At 42.1% G+C, this 24,251-nt stretch overlaps 1 protein-coding gene across 2 annotated transcripts in view; it reads left to right on the top strand.

The window, feature by feature from the left end:
• Positions 1–232: 232 nt before the first annotated feature.
• Positions 233–24,251, top strand: part of LOC127161486 (CMP-N-acetylneuraminate-beta-galactosamide-alpha-2,3-sialyltransferase 1-like) — a 28,940-nt gene continuing 4,921 nt past the window's right edge. Inside the window, exons 1-7 of one of the 2 annotated variants that reach the window (XM_051104229.1) lie at positions 233–366; positions 1,745–1,848; positions 20,142–20,405; positions 20,597–20,787; positions 22,187–22,366; positions 22,650–22,695; positions 22,833–22,952. In XM_051104229.1, the coding sequence (XP_050960186.1) occupies positions 20,163–20,405; positions 20,597–20,787; positions 22,187–22,366; positions 22,650–22,695; positions 22,833–22,952 (780 nt within the window). In that variant the 5' untranslated portion in view covers positions 233–366; positions 1,745–1,848; positions 20,142–20,162. The remainder of the gene's footprint in view (positions 367–1,744; positions 1,849–20,141; positions 20,406–20,596; positions 20,788–22,186; positions 22,367–22,649; positions 22,696–22,832; positions 22,953–24,251) is intronic. The other variant, XM_051104228.1, reaches the window with a different exon arrangement.

The following is a 24,251-nucleotide window of genomic DNA, read 5'->3' as shown; positions in this document are numbered from 1 at the left end:
GGCTTGTGGTACAAATATTTACACATTAGGGATTTTTCTTTTAAAAGAAAAGCCGCTGATTGTGAGAGGATGTATTTTATGTTCCCATGTTGAGAATATGAGCTATTAAGATATTTATGAAGCATTACTACTACTATTATTATTACAAAAAAGTGGCATAGGAATCCATGTTTAATAGCGTTGAAAGCTACAAACAGAATAAGAGCCCCTCTGTCTGGGCTATCTGAATAGTCTAGAACAGGGGTGCCCAGTCCTGTTCCTGTTCAGCTCCAACCCTGATCAAACACAACTTAAACAGCTAATCAATCTCATCTGTAGCACTGGATAAGACTGCAGACAGAGCGGGACTGGAACTGAACTCTGCAGGTAGGTAGATTTTCAGGAACATGATTGGACAATGCCGGTCTAGAAGGTTTAAAATAAGCTGACTTTTACTGTTACCATTTGTTTGTTTGTTTGTTTGTTTACATTAAATGCCATATTACCATGCCAATGCACTTCCACTAATGCCAACATCATTTTCGAGTCTATTCAAAAGAATGTTGTGCTGTCAAACGCAGCACTAAGATCCAGCAGCGCTAACAGAGAGATACAACCACGATCGGATGATAAGAGCAGATCATTTGTAACTCTAATGAGAGCAGTCTCAGTACTACAATACGGTCTAAAACCTGACTGGAAATCCTCACAGACACCATTTTTCTGTAAGAAGGAACATAATTGTGAGGATACTACCTTTTCTAGTATCTTTGACAGAACAGGAAGGTTCGACATTGGTCTGTAATTAATTAATTTGTTGTGGTCAGGCCGGGGCGCAGGTGGCACTGGGGACGGGGGGTACATGACCCCCCCAGATCCCATCCCCCTCACTGTCCCTACGAATGGCGACAAACATTTAATTCCACTGTGTACATAAGCCTGTTGCCGCCACTGCTTCAGAAACGGGTCGTGTCGGGGCAGACGCAGGCTGACGTCACCATTACTTTGTACCCCTGTTCTCACTACATGCTGTTCTGTTGTCAATAAACACACATGACGACGGTGCTGCCACACCACCAACATTTACGTTCTCATCGCTATGTGTGTGTATGTGCTGCGAGCCTGCGACTTCTGACTCAGTGGTCCTATGAGGAGCTGGTAGCTGCCTAAATTGTGCCTGTAGTAGCGGTAGCAATGGTGATCATATTCCATCATCTATGACTGAGCTGGTGAATTTTCTGGACTGGAAAAATTGGACTTTATAACTGCCTCATAAAGACAATGAAGAGACAAAAAACAATCACCTCGTTTTTTCCAAAAAACAAACAATGTAAGTATCCTATGCCTGTTGTTTCCAAGATGTGGCAGATTAGTTTTGTTATGGGGAACAGCTAGCTAGTCTGGCAACAATAAAACTTTTGCAAACACAGCAAAACGTGGAGACCATGATTATGTACTTAGGTGAGCAGATAGAGGCAATTAGTGAATGAACACAAAAATAAAGGTTGCATAAATCAAACAAACAATTTAAATACTGTTTAATCTGGGCTTGCAAGACCAATAGGGTGCTGGCATTACATTATCATCTAACCCAATGTACTGTATAAGTTGAATGAGGTATATTTACTGATGTGTAAGCCACTATAAAAATAATTATGAATAAATTTGTGTGCTGCAAGGTTTATGCAAACAAATAAAAGCCTACATTACATAGCATACATTTAGTCATTTTCTTATATCTGGAAATCATGTTTTTATTTTACAGAGGATATAGATGAGGCGTGGCGAACCTCGGTCCTGGAGACCCTAATCAAACGCACCTGAACAAGCTAATCAAGGTCTGAAGTGTTACTAGAAAGCAACAGGCAGGTGAGTTTTAATTAGGGTTGGAACTAAACTCTGCAGGCCTGCGGCTCTCCAGGACCGGAGTTCACCATCCCTGGTATAGACCCAGCTTTTGTCAGTACTGGGTTTAAAAACTGGAAAAAAAGCAATTTTTTCCATGCATGAGCAAAATTTTCCATGCATGAGAAATCAGAGGGTCACAAAGTTGCTGTTAAAACTGCTGCCTAGGAAAACAGGCCAGTTACTGCACAGTTGAGCAGTGCAGTCAGTACACAGCAGGCAGAAAACAGAGCTAACCTGTTAAAAATAAGGGGACAGGTGTGACAATGTGTCTCTAGAGCCCATTGTTCCACCACGCACACATAGGCCCCCTAAGAGATATTCTAGACAGGCTCCTGGATACACACCTAGATCAGCTGTGGATTTTTACAGAGTAGAGTTCTACTGTGTCAAAGACACAAATTACTGAGAGGTTTATGCAACCAGGCATTCAAACTTTAAAAGAACTGGAAAACTCACTCCTGACTCCCATTACAAATGATGCAGCAGTTCGAAAATATCCTGAACTGAATGAGGAAGGCTTATAAGTCACTTGGTAAAATCAGGTTCTGCGAGGCAGAGCGCAGTTTTAGTGGGTTAAGCAGACTGAAAACATGGTTGCAATCAACCATGACACAAAAAAGACTCTTGCTGTGTGCCGTATTCAACAAGAGCGGCTTGACAGACTGGACAGACAAGAAATTGCCCAGCAGTATGTTCAGGGTAATGAAAGGAGGAGAAATGTTTTTGGGTCCGTCATTGAGTAAATTTGTTCGGCTGTACTAGAGGGAATTTCAAATACTCTGTATACTTACTTATTCTTATTCATGTAAATATGTTGTTGAAGTTGTTGTTTAAAGGGGTCATCGGATGCTAAGTTCACTTTTTCATGTTGTTTGAACATTAATGTGTGTTGGCAGTGTATGTACAAATCTACCCTATAATGATAAAAATCCATGCAGTGGTTTTTAATTAATCTGTAAAAATAATATCCCCTTTTTCAAATCGAGCCGTTCTCAGATGCCTGTCGTTGTGGCGTCACATGCCGGAGGCCGCTTCCACGATAGTTGATTGACATGAGCTCTTATCAAATCAAATCAAATCACCTTTATTTATATACCGCCTTTAACAACACAGAATTGTGACAAGGCGGCTGTACAGTATTAAATAGGAAATAGTACATCAACAATGCAAAAGGCAACAGTAAACACTCAATTTTCAGGTAAAGGTAGTTAATAAAATACAACAAAATAAAATACAATATTGTGTGAAGATAAAGTGAAGATAAAGTGTCCCCAGCTAAGCAAGCCAGAGGCGACAGCAGCAAGGAACCAAAACTCCATCGGTGACAAATGGAGAAAAAAACCTTGGGAGAAACCAGGCTCAGTCGGGGGGGCAGTTCTCCTCTGGCCAGACACAGACGACTCACCGGGTCCCGTGGTCCTGTGCCAATAGCCGTCTAGGTGACGAGGTCTTCACTGGGGATCCGTTTCTGGGGCTCATCTAGTCAATGTGGTCTCCGCTGACATTCAGTGCTGTAGAGGTCGTCTCTAGGTGCTGATCCACCGTCTGGGCTGGGTACGGACTGGATCTGGTGGTTAAGGTGACCTCGGAATAAGAAAGAAACAGACTAATATTAGCGTAGATGCCATTCTTCTGACGATGCACTGAGTACATCGGTGTTATGGGAAGTGTTCCCGGTTCCGGTTGACCTAATTAGTGCAGTCTAACAATCCTTTAACGGATTTGAATAATAGAAATGTGTTAATGTGTTATGTGTAAGCAAGGTTAAAGAGATGGGCCTTTAATCTAGATTTAAACTGACAGAGTGTGTCTGCGTCCCGAACAGTGTTGGGTAGATTGTTCCAAAGTTTGGGTGCTAAATAAGAAAATGATCTGCCGCCCGCGGTTGATTTGGATATTCTAGGTATTATCAAATTGCCACAGTTTTGAGAACTTTCAATCTTACCTCAGACCAGCTGTCACAGTCCAGTAACTTTCCATGTTTTGATGCCAGAGCAGGGATGTAAATTATGCAAGAAAATCTCTGATTGAGCGATTGAGGTGTTGTGTTGCTGGATGTAATAATGAACATAGTGGTCGTCATTTACTCCCGACATCTGAGCTGCTGAAGATGCAGTGGATTACATTTGTTTGTGAAGGGAATGCGCCTCCCGATCTACATATATCCGTCTATGTTCGTGCAAATCATTCATGATCCAGCTTCACTTACAGCAGAAGTGAGTATAAGCGTTTTTTTTATGAATCTTTGTGATCGTCTTTCCTTATAACGTGGTAGTTAGGAAGTTTAGCGGCAAAACACGGCTAAATGCGGCTAATGTAAACAAGACCGCCTTTCCACAGAGAGAAGAGAGGGGCGGGGTGAGCAGAGCTCATTTGCATTTAAAGGAACAACCCCTTAGAATGAGATGATTTTTGCAGAGCTGATTTTGGCAAGGTAGAAAGGGTGTTGTTTTACAAAACCATTGAGAATTTTTAATCAAAGTATATTAGAGACTTTTCATTAAGACCCTAAAGAATCATATCAACTTGTGGAAAATGGGCATCCGATGACCCCTTTAATTTAATTATTATTATTTTTACACATGGTTTTGCACAGGTTTTTTTTTTTCTTTTTTGTTCATAATGCTAGAATTTGTATGCTGAGATAAGCAAATGTTTAAATAAAACATATTTTGCAGAAGGCATGAAGTTTATGCATAAGTAACTACTTGAGCCAAATTACGCAAAATAACTAATTGAGTTGAAATCATTTGCTGACAGCTTGGTCCCCCCCAGTTAAAAAATCCCATCTGCGCCCCTGGGGTCAGGTTGAGGTTTTTTAATTAGGCTGTCTCCGCTTGCAACACAGACACACATCTCTTTTGTTTTCCTCCATTTTCCTCTTATGTTTTCTGCTTTATTCAGTTCATTCAAGCCAGTCCACCTCTGAGTTTTTGTGCACTGTAAACTTTTATCTGCACAAGAGAGTAAAATGGCATGCATCAGCTAACTTTGTCTCAGCTTGCATGAACACGATTTAACGAGCTGTTACGCTGCCGCTGGGACTGATGAAGTGGAGAAAGTAGCAGCGGTTATCAAATGACTTCAAATAATGATATTTGCTCAGGTGGGTTCTGGGGTCTTAGCTATCGGAATGCAGCGTATATCTGTTTGTTAAGTTAAGGCCGTTGGCGTGGTAGCACACAGTCATCATAGGCCACTAGTGTTAAGCCGGTCGGCGTGGTAGCCAAGGCACATGTAGATAGTAATACATGCGGTTCACATGGCTCTTTGGAGCAGCAGCAGTACACATACACTACCGTTCAAAAGTTTGGGGTCAGTACATTTTTATTGTTTCTTTTTTTTTTTTTTTTTTTTAGAAATTAATACTTTTATTCACCAAGGATGTATTAAGTTAATAATTAATAGTTTATTAAAAGTTAATAATAAATAATTTACATTGTTATAAAATATTTATATTTTGAATAAACACTGTACTTTTTAAACTTGTTATTCATGAAAGAATCCTGACAAAAAAAAAAAATCACAGGTTCCAAAAAATATTTGGCAGCACAACTGTTGATATTATCCAACACTGATCATTCTAATTATAAATCCACATATTAGAATGATTTCTGAAGGATCATGTGACACTTAAGACTGGAGTAACAGCTAATAAAAATTCAGCTTTTCATCACAGGAATAAATTCTATTTTAAAGTATGTTAAAATAAAAAACATTATTTTATATTGTAAAAACATTTTGCAATATTACTGTTTTTTTTCTATATTTTTAATCAAATAAATGCAGCCTTGATGAGCATAAGAGACTTCTTTAAAGACTATTACAAGTCTTACTGACCCCAAACTTTTGAACGGTAGTGTATGTCTTAGCGATAGATCTGCTTGTTGAGGGGTGTTTTGTTCTTGTTTTGGCTTGTATTGTCCCTTCTATGTCTCCTGCTTTGTGGTGATTTATTTATTTATTTATTTTTATGTATATTATATTTGCAGCAGCAGTATTTCTTACATGCTCACAGCAGCATGTTGTGGATGTGACGGCAGTAGCAAGTCTCAGTATTTGCTCTCGGTATTTTGCTCTGCCTTTTGTGATTTTATGTGATGATCCACAAGCATACTACATGAACATGTATTTGTCACGAATCTGGTCGGTGTCTTGCGGTCCGCTCACCACCAGAGGTCGCTCTCACCCTGTCACTACACTCAGACTGTTGCGTTGCACCCCGGACTACTACTCCCATCACCCATCGTGCCCATTGCGTTGCCTCCTGTAGCCAATCAGGCACACTATAAAAGCCCCGGACTTTCCTCTTGCAAGTCACGGATTGTTATTGTCGTATTTCCATTGTTAGCGTTTTCTAGTTTCCTTGTTCCTTGTTCCTAGTTCCTTGTGTTTTTTCATTCCCTCGCCTGGCCCCCCCGTTTTTCGACTGTTCGCCGCCTGCCTTTTCGGACTATCTATTGTTATTGGATTATTCTCTACGACTGCCTGCGTTTCACCTGTTTGCTCCTGTTTGACCCTGCCTGTTCGACTATGTATCTGTCTCGTCCATTAAATAAAGGCTCGCACATGGATCCGCTCGCCTCTCCTCTCTCATTGCACGTTACAGAACAATCCGTCACAACAGGATCCAGCAGCTTTCACCCCGGACATTCTTTTGATATGGACACAATTCTTTGCCGGATAAAACAGGGACCACGAACACTGGAACAATACACCCGTGAGTTTCTCTCCATCCCAAATTATTCCACCATCCCGGACTGTATAAAGATTGAAATATTCTGTGACGGCGTGAACCAGCCCCTCCGTTCACAGCTGAGACGCGAGGGTCCACGTTCGTCTCTAGTCAATTTTTTGGACTATGCATTTCTCACTGTGGGCTCAACATGTACTGTGGGTGTCGCGGAGGAACGCGACAACGCGGTAATGACGGCCGCGCACCCCACTCGCAGATTGGCGGTCATGCAGGAGCACGATGCCACGAACACGCTAGCCGCCTGGATCGCTCGTGAAATGGCGGCCGTGTCGGAGCGCGCTCGAGCAATGGCAGCGACAGCGGTGCCCGTTCACAAAATGGCGGCCGCGCCGGAGCGCGTTCATACCCTGGCAGCGACAACAAACCCCGTGCACAAAATGGTGGCGACTGCGGTGCCCGTTCACAAGATTGCGGCGAAAACAGAGCTCCATCGCGTCACAGCTGCCATACCAGAGTCAAGTCAAATTTCCAAGTCAAGTCAAGTTTTCGAGTCAAGGCAAGTTGCTACTGTGTTTCCTGAGTCAAGTCAAGTCTCCAAGTCAAGTCAAGTTGCAGCTGTATTTCCTGAGTTAAGTCAAGTTTCCAAGTCAAGTCAAGCTACGGCTATTGTTCCTGTGTCAAGTCAAATTACAGCTGTGGCCCCTGTCTCAAGTCAAGTTACAGCCATCTTTCCTGAGCCACTGCACAAGATGGCTGCCACGCCAGAGCCACTGCACAAGATGGCTGCCACGCCAGAGCCACTGCACAAGATGGCCGCCGCCTCCAAGCCACTGCACAAGATGGCCGCCGTCTCCAAGCCACTCCACAATATGGCTGCCATTCCAGAACCTGTGGTCAGCACCCGGACGCCACCTGTGGTCATGATGGCCCACGTGCTGGACACACCCCTAATGACGGTATGGGCAGCTAAAGTGGCGCTTCTTCATGTCGCGGCGGCTATCCCTGAGTCAAGTCAAGACACAGAGTCAAGTCAAGACACAGCTGCCGTTCTCCACGAGTCAAGCCAGGTCACAGCTGTGCCCCACGAGTCAAGCCAGGTCACAGCTGTCCCCCACGAGTCAAGCCAAGTCGTCGCTGTTCCCCACGAGTCAAGCCAAGTCACACCCGTTCTCCACGAGTCAAGTCACATTACAGCAGCTGTTCATACTAGGTCAAGTCAAGTTACAGCCGTGTCTCCTGAGCCAGGTCAAGCTACGACTGTTGTTCCAGAGTCAAGTCAAGCCAAAGCTGTAGCTTCCAAGTCCAGTCAAGCTTCCAAGTCCAGTCAAGCTTCCAAGTCCAACAACGTCAAGGCGGTCGTTCCTGCGTCAAGCAAAGTCACAGCCGTGGTTCCTGAGTCAAGTAAAGTCATTGATCTTCACAAGCCAGTTCAAGTCACCGCTGATCTCCGTGAGTCAAATCAGGTCACTACTGATCTTCACGAGCCAAGTCAAGTCACTGCTGATCTCCAAGAGTCAAGTCAGTTCACTACCGATCTTCACGAATCAAGTCAAGTCACAGCCAATCTCCACAAACCAAGTCAAACCACAGCTGATCTTCATGAGCCAAATGAAGTTATTGCTGCTGTTCCAGAGCCAAGTCATGCCTCGTCTGACCTTCCAGAGCCCCGTCATATCTCGTCTATCTGTCCAGAGCCTCACCATGTCTCGTCTGACCACCCAGAGTCAAGTCACGTCCCGCCTGACGGCCCAGAGTCACGTCACATCCCACCTGACCGCCCAGAGTCAAGTCACGTCCCGCCTGACCGCCCAGAGTCAAGTCACGTCCCGTCTGACGGCCCAGAGTCAAGTTACGTCTCGTCTGAGCGCCGAGAGTCAAGTCACGTCTCGTCTGACCGCCCAGAGCTTTGTCACATCATGTCTGCCAGTGTGATGGCGATCACTATTCTCAGTATGTGGGCCGCACACTACACTCCAAAGGTCACGTCTGTTCTCAAGTCTGCCCCGGAGGTCACGTCTGTTCACAAGTCCGCCCCGGAGGTCACGTCTGGTCACAAGGCCGCCCATGAGATCACGTCTGGTCTCAAGTCTGCTCCAGAGGTCCCGTCTGATCTCAAGTCTGCTCCAGAGGTTCCGTCTGGTCTCAAGTCTGCTCCAGAGGTCCCGTCTGGTCTCAAGTCTGCTCCAGAGGCCCCGTCTGACCACGAGTCAGCTTCAGAGGCCTTCCCTGTCGGAGAAGCCCTGCCAATGCCTCCTGAGGTGTCAGCTTCGGCTGTAGATCCTCCTAGGGAGGCGGCGTTATCCTTTGGTCTCTCTGCTTCTCCCCTTATTCTGTCTGCCTTCTCTGTCCCTGTTCTCCCCAGGTCCCAGTCCATTATGCGGGTTCCTGCTCAGCCCTGGAGGGCCCTGGCGCCTCCTGCTCTTCTGTTTGTCTCCTCTATCCCTGCTCTCCCCAGGTCCCAGCCGATGACGCAGGTCCCTGCTCTGCCCTGGAGGGCCCCAGCGCCTCCTGCTCTGCCTCCTGTTCCGCCCTGGAGGGTTGCTGCTCTATCGGTCCTGCCTTAATTACCGGGCTCTCCACATGGACCTGGTCCTCCAGCCCTCGCCCTGTCTCGCTTCCGCCCCACCTCTCCCCTGGACTGTTGTTCCCTTCGAGCGTCTGGAAGCCGCTCCTTGGGGGGGGGGCTATGTCACGAATCTGGTCGGTGTCTTGCGGTCCGCTCACCGCCAGAGGTCGCTCTCACCTTATCACTACACTCAGACTGTTGCATTGCACCCCGGACTACTACTCCCATCACCCATCGCGCCCATTGCGTTGCCTACTGTAGCCAATCAGGCACACTATAAAAGCCCCGGACTTTCCCCTTGCAAGTCACAGATTGTTATTGTCGTATTTTCATTGTTAGCGTTTTCTAGTTTCCTTGTTCTTTGTTCCTAGTTCCTTGTGTTTTTTCATTCCCTCGCCTGGCTCCCCCGTTTTTCGACTGTTCGCCGCCTGCCTTTTCGGAATATCTATTGTTATTGGATTATTCTCTACGACTGCCTGCGTTTCACCTGTTCGCTCCTGTTTGACCCTGCCTGTTCGACTATGTATCTGTCTCGTCCATTGAATAAAGGCTCGCACATGGATCCGCTCGCCTCTCGTCTCTCATTGCACGTTACAGTATTGATCTACTAGTTGATTGCATGCTGTAGTGGCAAATACAGTATGCTGATTTAAAATCATTTGTAAATGTTCTTGGTTATGGAAAATGTTGTATTACTATAGTTTCGATAATCATCAAATTTTGTAAACTGGCAAGTTCATGAAAAACAAGACCATGCCAGAGGGATGGTCTTTGTTTCCATGTGATACACCTCACCATATGGGAGCTCTCTGTGCTCATGCATGATAATGAGCAGGCAAGGACATGCAGTAGACCCCTGCAGAGATGTTTGGAAACATCACAAATACACACAGGACAGAAAGAAAAAAAGCAGAAGAGTGGAGTGGGAGATGGCATAAGAGAAAAATTATGGAAAACAAAAAGAGTGATACAGATATTGCAAATAAGACAAACATATAAAGCTGATTTGAGCTGTCTTTAGAAGTAAGATTATTACATATGCCTGCTTATAGAGTTTATATATGTCAAAGACAGTCTCAACGTCTGATATCAAGTCTCCTTGTGAGCAGCAAAACATCCCTCTGGCTATTGTCCTTGTCTCCTGAGCCAAGGTCGGTGCACCAGCTACACCTCCCATCTACACAGAAATAATACCAGTTAATGTCCTTTGCTCTGCTCTCACGGCCCCTCGCATTGAACAACAAGACTGCTTTTCTCCCCACTGAACTGTACACTTTCCTTCAGTTTTATAAGGTTTGTTGAGTGGTCTGGGAAAAAAAAAAAAAAAAAAAGGTATTTGCAAAAGTTTGGGACCCCACTTGCAGGGTTGTTGGTTTTAAAAACTTTTGAACAGGATGAAGATGCCCAAATTTTTCTAATCTTTTTCTTATCTTTTTTTCCCTATTTAGTACTGCCCTTCAGGAGCAACAGAAGATACTTGCATGTTTTCACCCCCCCAGCTCTTAATGTGTCATGTTTCCTTCTGGAACATCAGTGAATGTTTAGGCTAGTTGAATCCAGGCCAGAGCCTTCTGCAGACGTGTCCATGTGGACATAAATAATGGTTAATATGACTCTGGGAATGAACCTGTAGCGCAGTAACTGCAAATTCTAACTACTTTCTGAAGAAACAATAAAAGGTCAGAATCTTCCACAGAAACCTTAATCTGATAGAACATAGATCAAATAAAGTCAGCCATTATAGCAACAGACTCCATTCTGAATGTAGTACGAACAACCATTAAAGTGTTTGTTAGGTCTGGTCCCTGAAAGTAGTTGTCCATTCAGTCTCCCTGAAATTATGCACTGCAGTCAAAACTGATTATTTTGTTTAGATATACCATTTCATCTAAAGCATTTTCATGGGAAATCAGTCTTAAACTGTTGTTTCCAAAGCCCATTCAAGAGGGAAAAAAAAAGAAAAATAAAAAACATACTTTTGCACAATTTGTTTTTTATTTTCGTATTTAACACATAGGCTACTAGAAGAATGGGCAGGGCACAAAGCATCTTCACCGGCCCTATTAAGAAGACTGAACCGATACCAGGGCACTTCCTACTGCAGGGGTCACCAGACCCGGTCCTGAAGGGCTGGTGTCCCTGCAGAGTTTAGCTCCAACCCTAATCAAACACACCTGAACCAGCTAATCAAGGTCTTACTAGGTATACTTGAAACTTCCAGGCAGGTGTGTTAAGGAAAGTTGGAGGTAAACGCTGCAGGACACCGGCCCTCCAGGAACAAGTTTGGTGACCCCTTTCCTACTGCCTAATTTGGCTCCTCTGTTTTATCTCACTGAAAACCATGAAGGATGCTGGAATGTTTAGAGCCACACACCTCGCACATTAACTGCTTCCTACAGTGTTTGCTAATATGACCTGTACGTAAACAGCCAAAACAGATTCTTCTTCATCATCATAGTCTTCTTTTTTAATTTTTTTTTTTTGGCAACAGGAATTCAAACTAATAAATAAATAAAGTTATTTGCCACAACAAAGACAGGCTGCACTTCCTTTATTAGTTTTTTTTCTAAAATCTTCCATGCAAGTCACAATGGTAGCAACTTCTTTTAGTCTTAGAATGAATTGTACTTTGACCTCCACCAAGAGGAGTTTCTAAAATGTTCCCAAACACAAGGTCGGAAGATTCGTCGGAGGTGAGTGTCCACAGTTAAGCATACCAGGGAGAGTCTGGAACATTTCGCTCTGTGAACGGTAGACCGGACAGCATGGGAGTGTGAGGAGTGTGCTAATATAGGTGCGTTGATTGCAGTCAACAGGTGCGGGTGATTAGAACTCCGGTGAGTGTGATCTTTGGTGTGAGGTGGCAGGTGAATGATGCTGCGTGGAATCGCTGACACATTGCAAGTGTTTTCTTTCAACAGATAGAATTTGTCTGTAAGCTAATAGATACATCTGTATACCAACACCATCACAGTCACTATCTTGTGACTGTAGCTTTCAGCCAGGGGAAGATGCCGTCAGGTGGCGTCCAACTTTCCTTTGACCCTAAACCACAACGTCCTCTAGTTGGTGGGTCAGCAGTGATGGCCAGTCACTGCCCATCTTCTCCTGGCTTCCAGCTCAACTCCTCCCGCTTACTCCAGAGCCAACAAGAGGCTCTTTCCGCTGCCTCCCCCAACCTGCGAGCAGCTAACTTCCTCTCCCTTCCGGCTATTCCCAGATCTGTGAACATCTTCCACACAGACTGCGCTGGGAACCCCCCTACAGCCAACCGCAACTGGAAATAGCCATGTAGATCAGTGGTTCTCAACTCCAGTCCTTGGGGCCCACTGTTCTGCACATTTTGTATGTTTCTGAATCTGACACACTCAGTTCAGTTCATTGATCTTTCTCCTAACGAGCTGATGGTCTGAATCAGGTGCGTTAGATGAGGGAGACATGTGCAGAGCAGTGGGTCCCCAGGATCAGTATTGAAAACCAGTGGGATAAAAGACTCTGTTTGGGAAAAAATGTAATGATTTGAGTCAGTGAGGCTTTATTTGAAAATTTAAGATCAGACAGCGATTGCTTCACATCTGAGCTATACCATTCATTTTGCCTAATTTGTTCCTCAGTGGGAAGTAAAGGGATTGCACTCTCATGCAACAGAGTGACATCATCTCTTAGAAGCTTTAGTGTTTCCAATAAAGAATAAATCATTGCAAACGTTATCTCATTTTTCATTTGATTCACTTTTGAATTACAGTCCCTTGGTAAAAATTAAACATTTAACTCCCACACTTTTGCTGTAAGCTTACGCTCCCTTTTATTTTCCATAACAGCCTGCTATTCATTCATTTTATTTCATTAAACAACTCAACGGCACACAACTTTCAAAGCAATCGGGAAAGAAGTCGTGTAAGTCCCAGCACAGCATGTAAGACGATATGAACTCCACACTTTCAATCCAGCGTAATTGATTTTAAACATTAACAGGTCTGCGATACACATCAGTTATAGTGTCTCCAATAGACAAGTGACAGAAAGACAAATAGTAATCTAATTCACATACTGTACTGCTCCTAGCATGTTCATCCTGCGTCTGTTTCCTCTTGCAGTCTATGGCTGCTTCCAGTGCAGCTTTGTTAAAGGTAAAGTGCTGTTTTCTGTTGACAAATGTAGGAGCACCCAGTAGCCATACAGAACCTAAGTAGTGGGATGATCCTTCATGACTCATTCATGATCGGTTGTCAATAGCGGCAGATAAAAGACTAATTGTTTCTAATTTACTTTCAATTTGATTTGATTTAACTACAGCATTATACCAATGCAATACGGTCAACAAAAAGTTGGCTCCCGCTACTCGCCCCCTTCCATCATATCAAATGACCCGCCATAGGCAATAAAATATATAAAAAAAAAAAAAAATGAAGTGATCACCTGTACCCATGTGACAATAAATAACCAATAAGAAATGTACTGACATTTGTACACACATGCACATATATTTTTGTAGAGGACCTGCATTTTTGTTCATTTGTTTGACACTGTTATTATCATTATCATACCCTCTCTCCATATTTGTTACTTTGATTTTACTATAATGTTACTTTGCAATAATCACATGAAACAGTCCTTTTATTCTTTTTTTTCCTTAGTTTTACACAACTTTATTTACATTGTTACTGATTCGGAGTGCACACAAATGAGTTATGTTGTATTTCTGTCATATTCTTTGATTTATATTTGTTTTTATTTGAGTTAAAAGTTAAGTTTACAAGAGCTGATATCGATGCATTCGGGTGTGACAAAAATTGGAGTCCAGGCACGAACCTTGAATTTAGGCATCTTTGGTTCCATCTGGACATAGGTGGAGTTTCACTTTTTGCCTGGGGGGCTACCTACCGGTAGACCACGAACTCAATTTTATTTTTTTTCTTTTACATACAGTATACCATATTTTCCACTTTCAATTATTTGTAGCCTATATAATTTATTCTTAAATTAAAATACATTTAAAATTAACAGTGACTGGTAGGCTACACAAAGAGTGGAATAAAAACTTATATCTTACCTAAGAATCCACCTCTTTTTCCGATTTGCGTAGATGTCCACTATCTTCTCTCCTGATAAATTTGCAGTTTTCTATGTGCAGTAGGGAAAGATCGGAAAATCGGTCCTGAGTCATTGCAGATCGGAGCCAATTTCTGATTCTTCTCATCACTGAGAAACTTCTTTCTGAGGCAGCAGAACTAATGGGCAATGTGAGAGCGAGCTGAAGGAGTCTGTAAAAGTTTAGATATTGATCCTTCCGCACTTCATTTGTAAGTTTTTCAAGGGTGATCGGCGATGGGATAGCACATTTAACAATGTCCATTTCAGCTGCCACAAGCTGAGGGTGGATCTTAAAGCTGGCATACGTGCTTAGTAAAGGACCAATTCCGTTTTTGTCGCAACTGAACACAGCGTCACATGCCACACTCAGGGCCATTGAATCAGTTGAGAATCGCCTGTCCAGTTCAGCCAGCATAGTGTCTAAAACAGGGAAATACAACTGACATTTAAACATCTGTGATTGTGATTCCCAGTGCATCTCATTTTCATCACACTGGCCAAGTGTGGATGGTACTAAGTACTGCGAAAGCCCGGGAGGTATTCGTGAGGTTCTTTTTCGTTTTCCTCCAGTTTGAGGGGAACTCTCTGCACGAACACCTGAAAAATCCTCACAAAACTTTTACACCTGCATCCATATAGCCTCCCATGAACTCTCCTCTCTGCCACGCTGAAGATGTGTTCTCAGGCTCTTTACTGCTGAGGCTGCATCAGACATGGTTGTACTCGCACCTTGCAGTCTTTTGTGTGTTACATGGACTACTCTGAGAACTTCCTCAAGAATAATTATGGAAGTAATGAAGCGGAGACTTGTCATGTGGTGATACAAACCACTGGCCTCTACAGACCACTTTTCTCCCTCTTCTTCCATCTCTTTCAAACAGCGAATGATGGCAGCATACTGTGATTTGACGGCATAAACACATCTGTATTTGCATGCCCAACGTGTTTCGCTTTGCTGTACTATCTCCTTTGGTTTAAGAGCCAGTGTCTTCTGCATCGTCAAAAATCTGAAATGGTTGCTTGGCTCTGCAAACATAGAGTACAGTTTGTCGATCACGTTTAGAGACGTTTTAATGTCTCTGTTCACTGTACACGATTCAACGAGGACCAGATTCAGCTTATGCGCCATGCAATGCACATACACAGCGAAGGGGAATTCCTCTCCGATTCTCTGCTGAACTCCACTCAAATGCCCGGACATAACAGATGCTCCGTCGTATGACTGAGCAATTATGGGAATGTCCTTCAGCCCACACGACTGCAATCCTTCTTTAATGCCAGAAACAATCCCTGCAGCATCACGAGAATTGGAACAGTCAACAAAGCAAATAAATCGCTCCATAATCTGAAGCCCCTCGGTGTATCTAATGCAAACAGAAAGTTGCTCAGTCTTTGACGACTTCGCTTCATCAGCAATAACAGCAAGAAAACCTGTCTCGTGTACTTTCTTGGATATTTCTTCACGAACGAGCTCTGCACATAATGCAATAATTTCATTCTGAAAATCTCGGCTTGTACAGTTAAAATATTTGGACTGCATGGCTTTGAAATCAGGGTCGTATTTTGAGAAAAACTCGCATAAACTCAAATAATTGCCCCTTGTTTCTGCATCAGCATCTTCACGGTGTCCGCAGAAAGGCAGGCCTAGTTTGGCCAGCAGTTTTATGATATCAACTGATTTGCACAAGTACTCTCTGTTTTTTTCTACAGTGCTTTGATGGCTGTGTGACAGCTGTGCTGCCACAGACCCTGACGTAGCAGTCTGTCTGTAGCTCTCCCACATTTCTATGCTTGATAAATGTACCTGTGATGAAGCATGTTTTGTCAGCTTCTCTGACAATTTTTTCCAGTTCCGAGCTCCCACTTTTGTAAACAGTTCGTCTGTGCATCTTGCAATATTTGAAGAAAAGTGGCGACAACCAAAACAAAAAACTGAATCCAGAGAAACTGAGTACTCCATCCATGGAAACTTGACGTAGTAAAATGGAGAGAAGGCACGATTATTATCATTTATTTATCTGCGTTATTGGGTTAATGATTGTTCATTTATTTTATTTTATTTATTTATTTTTTAATTTTGTAATGTTTTTGTCATAACATGGAGGAAGAGGACAACAGGTCCAACAAGTGAGATTGTGTCTTTATTCTAGTAAACCAAGACAGGTAGATACACGGGGCTTGTGTGACAGTGTCAGAAGGTGTTATGGTATTTAATTACAGTCAGCACCAATACAATATCACATTAAAGCTGCAAGCAGCGTTGAAAGGGCCCTCGCGCACGGGCTCACCACCACCCGGTCGCTTTAGGAAAACAGCATTTTAAGTGGTATACATAGTAGGAATATCAAAGTCATTTATATGTGCCAACATTCCTGCTACCAAGTGGTGGCACTATGACTATAACTGGATATTGGCTGTGTGGTGGGAGATGGTGAGTGGGGGGAGTGCAGGGGGGTTTCTCCACAATCCTGTTATGCTGCCTCAGGAGCATGTCCGAAATCTGTTTCATGAAGTGCCTTCGTGCGCAAACGCTCTCTGAGAAGTCATTGCCAAATAAGGAAACGAGGCAACAAGTCAGCTGCCTGCGTTTTCGGATATAGCCATAATGTCCTTGAATGGCTGGTGGAATGTGGACGACATTAGAATTCTGGTGATTGCGGTGGAGTGGGTGCGGCTGGGGGTAGAGGTCTTCACGGGTCCAACAATTCATCCCCGAAGAGACCCGTAAATGTGCTGCAAGGAACCGACCGCACACGGGCCCGTATTTTATTTGAAAGTGGGACCCGAGAAATGAACCCGTGCAGACCCGAGAAATGCCTTAAATGTACTACCCGGACTTGGACCCGAACCCGGCTGGGAAGACACAGACCTGACTGCACCCGATCGGCACATATTGCAGCTTTTTTTTAAAGCTTTTTGGCTTACTTACTGTTATAGCCCCCTCCCTGACTGCGATGCATACAGTCCTCCTTGCCAATACATTTCCATCCATGGTTAGGCTGTTCCTCTCTCTTGCCGACTAAAAGAGCCTTCTTAATCCATTCATTATTCCAGCTCCAAAAGTCTACTTGCTGTCACAAGGTTTCCATCCAAGGATTTTTTGCAGAAAAATATTTAGCGCTTCAAAATTTTTACAGATGTAGTTGAAGGAAAAATGCCACTTGTTAATGCATTAATGCATCTCGTGCGTCGCTACAATTTTTTTCCATTTAACCTCAGTGCATGAATTCTACATTGATAGTTCAATGTCGCAAAATTATTTTTGGAAACATTTTTGTGGAGAAAAGGGGCTTTAACACAAATAAATGTGGTGTCACATCATGACAGAATTAGCATTCTGTAGGCAGCGTCCATGTTTGTGGTGTTGCTCACTGTAACGCCACGCCAGCAGAGGGAGCCCTCACCCATGGACTGACTGTTACCGCTCCCTCTGCTGCTTCTTTGGTGACTTCCTGTTTGGCAGCTATATATAAAGAGGGCCATGCCAAACAGGAGGTTGCAAAGTATTGTTTTGCCTGTGTGGACTCTACCAAGCGTTTTCCTCAATTCATTGCATTAATTCCATGGTCGTTGTTTTGTTTCATAGTTATAGTTTCTCCTTGTTTCATTACCATAGTTTTGTCTTGTTTCATTGCCTTGTTCATTTGATACTTTGGACTGCTCACTGGTATTTTGACGTAAATGACATAATTTATTTGTAATTTAACATAATCTTGTCAGTTAACGATTAATAATGGCTTAATGACCGTCGGTTGTCGGTTGGAGAAATAAAATAACTGAAATGAACATTTCTATTTCCAATGCAGTCTAATAAAAGTTCATCAGAAAAACCATAATAACACAACTGCACCTGTTTATGAATGTTGCTTGATGCTCAAGTATCTAAATAGTCAATGGGCCTAATTAGACCCGACCCAACCCGGCTGACCATTTAAAATATAAACTCGGGTCCTTCGTGAGGACCTCTAGCTGGGGGATCCGGCGTACTTGTGACAGTACCCCCTTCTGTACTTCTGTATTTGTTTGTGTTGTGAGCATTTGCAGCGTGTTTCTGTATTTGGTTACATTGTGAGTATTTGCAGCATGTGTGTTGTCAGGTCGATATATTATTTTAAAGTTGAAATGCACAAAGAACAACACCCATCGAGCAAGGCAGGTATTCAGTCACTGAGCCTCTCATAAGGATTCTGGGTTACAGTGATCAGTAATCACTTCAAAAGCATGTTTGGCTCATTTCAGCCAGTGCTGCCATTCTTCCAGGGTTAGTCTGATAGCTAACAATGCCCAGTTGCTGATATAATTAATCCAACACAAAGACTTGCGCTTATGTCAGAGGAGAGAAGTTAGTCGAGAAGCAATCTGACTGAAATTTTAAAAGGAATTACGATAAAATTTGCAAAGCTGTGTGGATGGAGTGGGCCAGTTGCTTACAGCAGTTACCTCCCACTTTGGCATTAACGTTGGATGGATGTGATTACTAGTTTTTTTGAGGTTTTAGCTAGAGGTGATTCTCCCAAAGTTTTTAAAAGACCTGTGTAATGTGAAGTGAACAGTTGTTAAAACAAAGTTCCAAACCTGTGCCTGTCGATGATTACGTTACCACTATTCGTGAGAAGCTGCATAAGGATCAGAGTCTAACAAAACTTGAGTCTGCGACTTGGACTTGGACTCGCACTTAAGTCACAAAAATAAAGACTTTTGACTTGACTTGAACTCATGAATAGCTGACTCATGAGACTCTTAAAAAGTCATTTTGCTATGATATTCCGTTCACATTCTTCCTTTACTACCCCACATGATACACCATATTTTTCTATTCATTCATAATTCATTAATCCATAAGCCAGCGTTATTATATACACATGAGACGCATCTGAGGGATACGTGTTAATCACCCGTAGAAGAAGTATTGTTATATAAATATGTCAAATGTAGCCAAGTCTTACAAGGTGTACGCATAACTTGAATGATTCCAGTATAAAACACACGTGAGGAAGATGCAAAAACTGGCGATGTCGAATGTAAGCAGATGCATATGAAAAATCATGGATCATCAACAATAAACAGCACATAAATAAAAACTGCCCAATGCTACAGAGTAAAATGTTGATCCAAGAAGTGGTATGATCCAGATGAAGCATTTGATAAAAATGTGATTTATTTATTTATTTAATGAAACTTTGTTAAATTCAAGTGTTGATTAAAAAAAAATGAATGCTTGAAGCTAGAATGGTTTTTATTTTTTTAAGTAGAGGATTTGTGATTTGTTCTATATTGTATTGCATGTATTGTTCGGCATTTTTGGCCAGGCTTATTTGTAGTTATTCAAATATTTCCATCGCTGCGTAGCGGCAAACACAAGCTGCCACACTTACACACACGTTCAACCATCACTGCCTTAACGTCAGGACCCACTGACGAGCTATAATCGGTGTTGTTGAAAGTAAGATTAATGATGAAACACTTGAGATGCGCATCTGTCCTTCTGCTGTCCACATCTGCACAGGTGGGTTGAAACGTACAGAGTACGGATTCTGATAAAAGCTGTTCAACCTAAAGGTAAATGTCATTTTACTGAATGACTTTGATCGGACTGCAGTTTTTAGTTACTGAAGTACTTAACATTTGGTTTGTTTTTTCAATGTGGCAGTTGTTATTTATTACTGTATTGGTTTGATCAGCTCAGGTGAAGTGCAATTCTGAAAACTAAATAAATAAAAATACAAATTTGATCCAAACTGATATAAAACTAAATGTTCAGTCAGTGCAGTCTGTTATTTAAGCATGTCTTGGGCAGGGTTATTAGTGTGTTTGAAATATTATGACAAACATAAAGAATACTATACATACATGCGTACAATACTTATAATAATTGCTAAAATACTTTTCTTGTTCAAGGGCTCGAGAGATGAGTAAAAGATGCCGTGTTGTGCTGCCAAAAGAGCCCGATACATCACCTTAAGTGTGAGTGTGGTCGTCTGTGTATTTATATTCTCTCGGCCTTCTGTACAAAGACTTATCTTTGGAGCGTGTGCGTGTGGTCAGTGCGTGACAGACGTTACTCGTGACACCTGGTTCCAAAATCGCTACGACCCCTATGCCCAGCCCTTACTGACTAAGAAGAACTGCATGCTCAGCAACGCCCTCTATTGGTGGTGGCAAGTAAGTGCCTCGTCCGATAGAGCCTCATTGTAAGATTTTTATGCTGGATGATTTGTGGCATGAATTATTACTGCCAAATTCAACATTCAGTGCTTTGAAAAAGAAAAATCTAGCTGATTGTACCATTGGTGATATTTAGCAGAGAAGACAACTCTGATAATCATGTATGTTCTTCCATAATATCTGAACAGAAGCTACAGTATAAGAGTAGAGTGAACTACAAAGCAGTAGTGGAGATGTTATTTGGCATCTTTCCAAATGAAGAAGATTACTCTGACGCTGGTCCAGGCCGCTGCAGAACCTGTGCTGTGGTGGGAAATTCGGGGAACCTCAAAGGATCCCACTATGGTGCTCTCATTGATGCCCATGATCTTGTCATTAGGTGAGTAGGAGAGCCGTTAACTGCATGGAGTCTCTGTGAAGTATTCCATACATATTCTCATCTATCTTTTCCCTACATACAGATTGTCTAATAAATATTTCTTAATGCTAAACCCAGCTTAGATAAAGGTTTGCGTTGTATATGATGTGTCATTAGCATTGTGAAAGGTGATGCATAAGAAGTCAAGTACTAAAGACAAAAGATAAATTAAACACAAAATAAGTGCATTGATAACTTAGATGGGGTGTTGTTGTAACACCGCAAACTCAAAACGTGTTTAAATTTGACTGTGGAGTGAATGTCTCTTGGCAGCTCTCATTTTGCATAGAGTTATTTGCATTAAAAAGTACATTTAAATGAGAGCCAGTGTGTATGCCTCTAACATACAATAAGAAGTTTCCAAAACACCTGAAATACCTGAAATACCTGAAACGTAACTAGAAACAGAAACAGAGCAGTCTTTGGTTTTGTTAATACAGAGAAATTATTGCCAGTATGTGAGAGGCGACAGCCACTGCCTGTGATGCAAAGAGCAGATAAGCAGAAGCGCTGTAATGACGGAGAGTGTCAGAGACTGCACTAAGGTCCAGAAGGACCAGCATGTTGAAGGCACAGTCCTCAGAAGACTGTGACAAGATCAAAAATCAAATCGGATACAGAAAATGAATTTGTTAGTGTGAAGACAGTCACAATTCAGTTCTAGGACCTTAAAAAATTTTTGAAATCATGACAAATCCTGACCCCATATGGATGTTTGCCATACAACAAATACCAAAGTAAATTAGACTTGAATTAGAACGTGTGTACACCCCCCCAGAGGCTAACATGTATTTTCAATTGTTTCCAGTGGGAGCTCTGTGTTTGTTGTTGTTTTTTAATGCCAGGAGCATGATGACGATTATTTTTCATGCTGTCACTGTTTTGTCTCGCCACTGAGAGTTGAAGAATGTTCAGCTTTGGGTAAAACACAGTGTTCATCACTGTCATTTGTTAGTCAGCAAACCAATCACAGTGGAGGAGGGGCAGGACTAATACCATCATACACTGCGCCATTTTCTATGAGATCTGTCAGCTCAAATCTCCAGACTGGCTTTGACTTTCAGCAACTAGTGTCAGCTTCTCCAGACAGTAAATCTGCAGAATTCTGGCAGGAAAAAGTCACGTAGTGTATTCCAGCCTTTAGCAGATATTCTGCTACCAAAAGTGCAACCAAAGCGTCTCAACTGATAAAAAAAAAGAAAAGAACTGCTGCACTGCAGAAGCGTTCTCAGCTAGGCAGCAGAACTCCTGGCTTTTTTTTATTTTTGCTGGGAGCACGGCCTTACTCCAAAAAAAATGAGTGTTACAGGTATACACCATCAAGGAGCACATAAAACATCTGCCTAAATGATTTTGTCAGGATAAATAAGGGCCCAACCGAAGGTTTTGAGCAGGACGTGGGGTCTAAGACCACTCACCGCATCATCTACCCCGAGAGCGCCGTGGACATGGACAACTCCACTCACCTGGTGCTGATCCCTTTCAAGACTCTGGATCTGCAGTGGCTCATCAGCGTCTTTACGACCAAACACATCGATCGGTGAGACCGGTTTAACAAATAGCTCTTGCGAATTCAGTTGTTTAAAATTTATCTTATTAAATGACTTTTACTTTAAAGAATGCTTCAACACTTTTAGCATAAAGACATCACTTTATTCCATTTGGCGCCCACTATGCTGCTTCAGCATGTAGGTTTATTCTCAATTTCATGTTGACCACTATTTAGCTGTGTATAAACTTTGTACACAGTAAATAAAGTTTGCCCTAGAAGCACTGCAGTTGTTCAAAACCGGTCATAACAGCTTCATTTCCTTTCTTTTTAGAACGTATGTTCCAGTAAAACCCACTATAAAGGCAAACAGGGACAAGGTGAGAAGACGTCAGTCAGCCAGTGCTTCAACTTATCGACCAACTAGTTAAACACCCTATCAGGCATATTTTGTGTGAATAACAGGTACATATAATGATGGTCAGTGTTTTGGTGTGACTTCTTCCTGTGGCCACAGGTGATGATCCTCCATCCTGGTTTTCTGAAATACATTCAAGAGCGCTGGCTGCAGAAACATGGCAGATACCCATCCACTGGTTTTATTACACTCATATTTGCCTTGCACATCTGTGACCAGGTAAAACTGATGGTATTTTAAATCATAGATTATTAAAAGAGTGCAATGCAGAACTCATACACTAGGGAAGGTGTGTAAAAACATGGCCCAGTATACAGTTACTGCACTGCATTATGAGATTGAATAATAACATGCACTATGTCAAAATAGCATTTTGTTTGTCCTAGCCCTGCAAAGCCGCATTTGAAAAGCTTGGTTGATGGCCATGTGCAATATGATTTTCCCTTTAGATTTAAAATGAAACCGAGCTGTTACTGCAACAAAACAGTGCATTAGTAAGGGCTATGATGTTTAAAAAGCTTGTAATTTAGGCTTGTGCACGACTGTGCATGATCGCCATGTTGCGGTCAGATGTGGTCCTAGCTGTGGTCACATCACACAAATGCCAACTCAAATAGTAAATATGTAAACAACTTACTGATTTCAGACACAGCTTTTGCATACTTTTTCTAATATAGCGGGGAACATGCTTTATATTTTAAAAGCTACATAGCAGTACCTTTGGAGAGACTCATTTTATGCTGTACAATTGGCTGTTAACACTATAAAAAAAAAAAAAAAAAAATATATATATATATATATATATATATATATATATATATATATATATATTGGCTTATATGGCATATGCCGGTTATACTCAGTATGAGAGATAGTATATCAACAACATACTAATATCCAATATCAACATACTAAGGAACAGAATAGCCTTAAACAATATACAGTGCCCTCCACTAATATTGGCACCCTTGGTAAATATGAGCAAAGACGGCTATGAAAATAAATCTGCTTTGTTTATCTTTATGATCTTGCATTCAAAAAATTCACAAAATGCTAACCTTTCATTGAAGTAAAACAATTAAAAGTGGGGGGAAACTTACGTTATGAAATAAATGTTTTTCTCATATGCATGTTGGGCACAATTGTTGGCACCCTTAGAAATTATAATGAGTAAAATATCTCTGAAGTATATTCCCATTCATATTTGCATTTATTTAGCACACTAGAATGACTAGGAGTATGATATTGTCCAGGAATAACTTTCTGTTTCACAGAATTATAAATATGAGGAGCACAAAGGCCAAATTTCCTTAATCATCCATCACAAGGAATAAAACCAAATAATTTAGTTCTGATGTGCAGAACAAGATTGTTGAGCTTCACAAAATAGAAAGTGGCTGTAAGAAAAGAGCTAAAGCATTGAAAATCCCAATTTCCATCATTAGGACAATAATTAAGAATTTCAATCAACTAAAGATGTTACAAATCTGCCTGGAAAAGGACGTGCGTCTATATCGT

This window comes from Labeo rohita, unplaced genomic scaffold (genome assembly GCF_022985175.1).
Source record: "Labeo rohita strain BAU-BD-2019 unplaced genomic scaffold, IGBB_LRoh.1.0 scaffold_66, whole genome shotgun sequence".
In the NCBI taxonomy this organism is placed as follows: Eukaryota; Metazoa; Chordata; class Actinopteri; order Cypriniformes; family Cyprinidae; genus Labeo; species Labeo rohita.
This window is presented reverse-complemented; position numbering and strand designations above follow the sequence as displayed.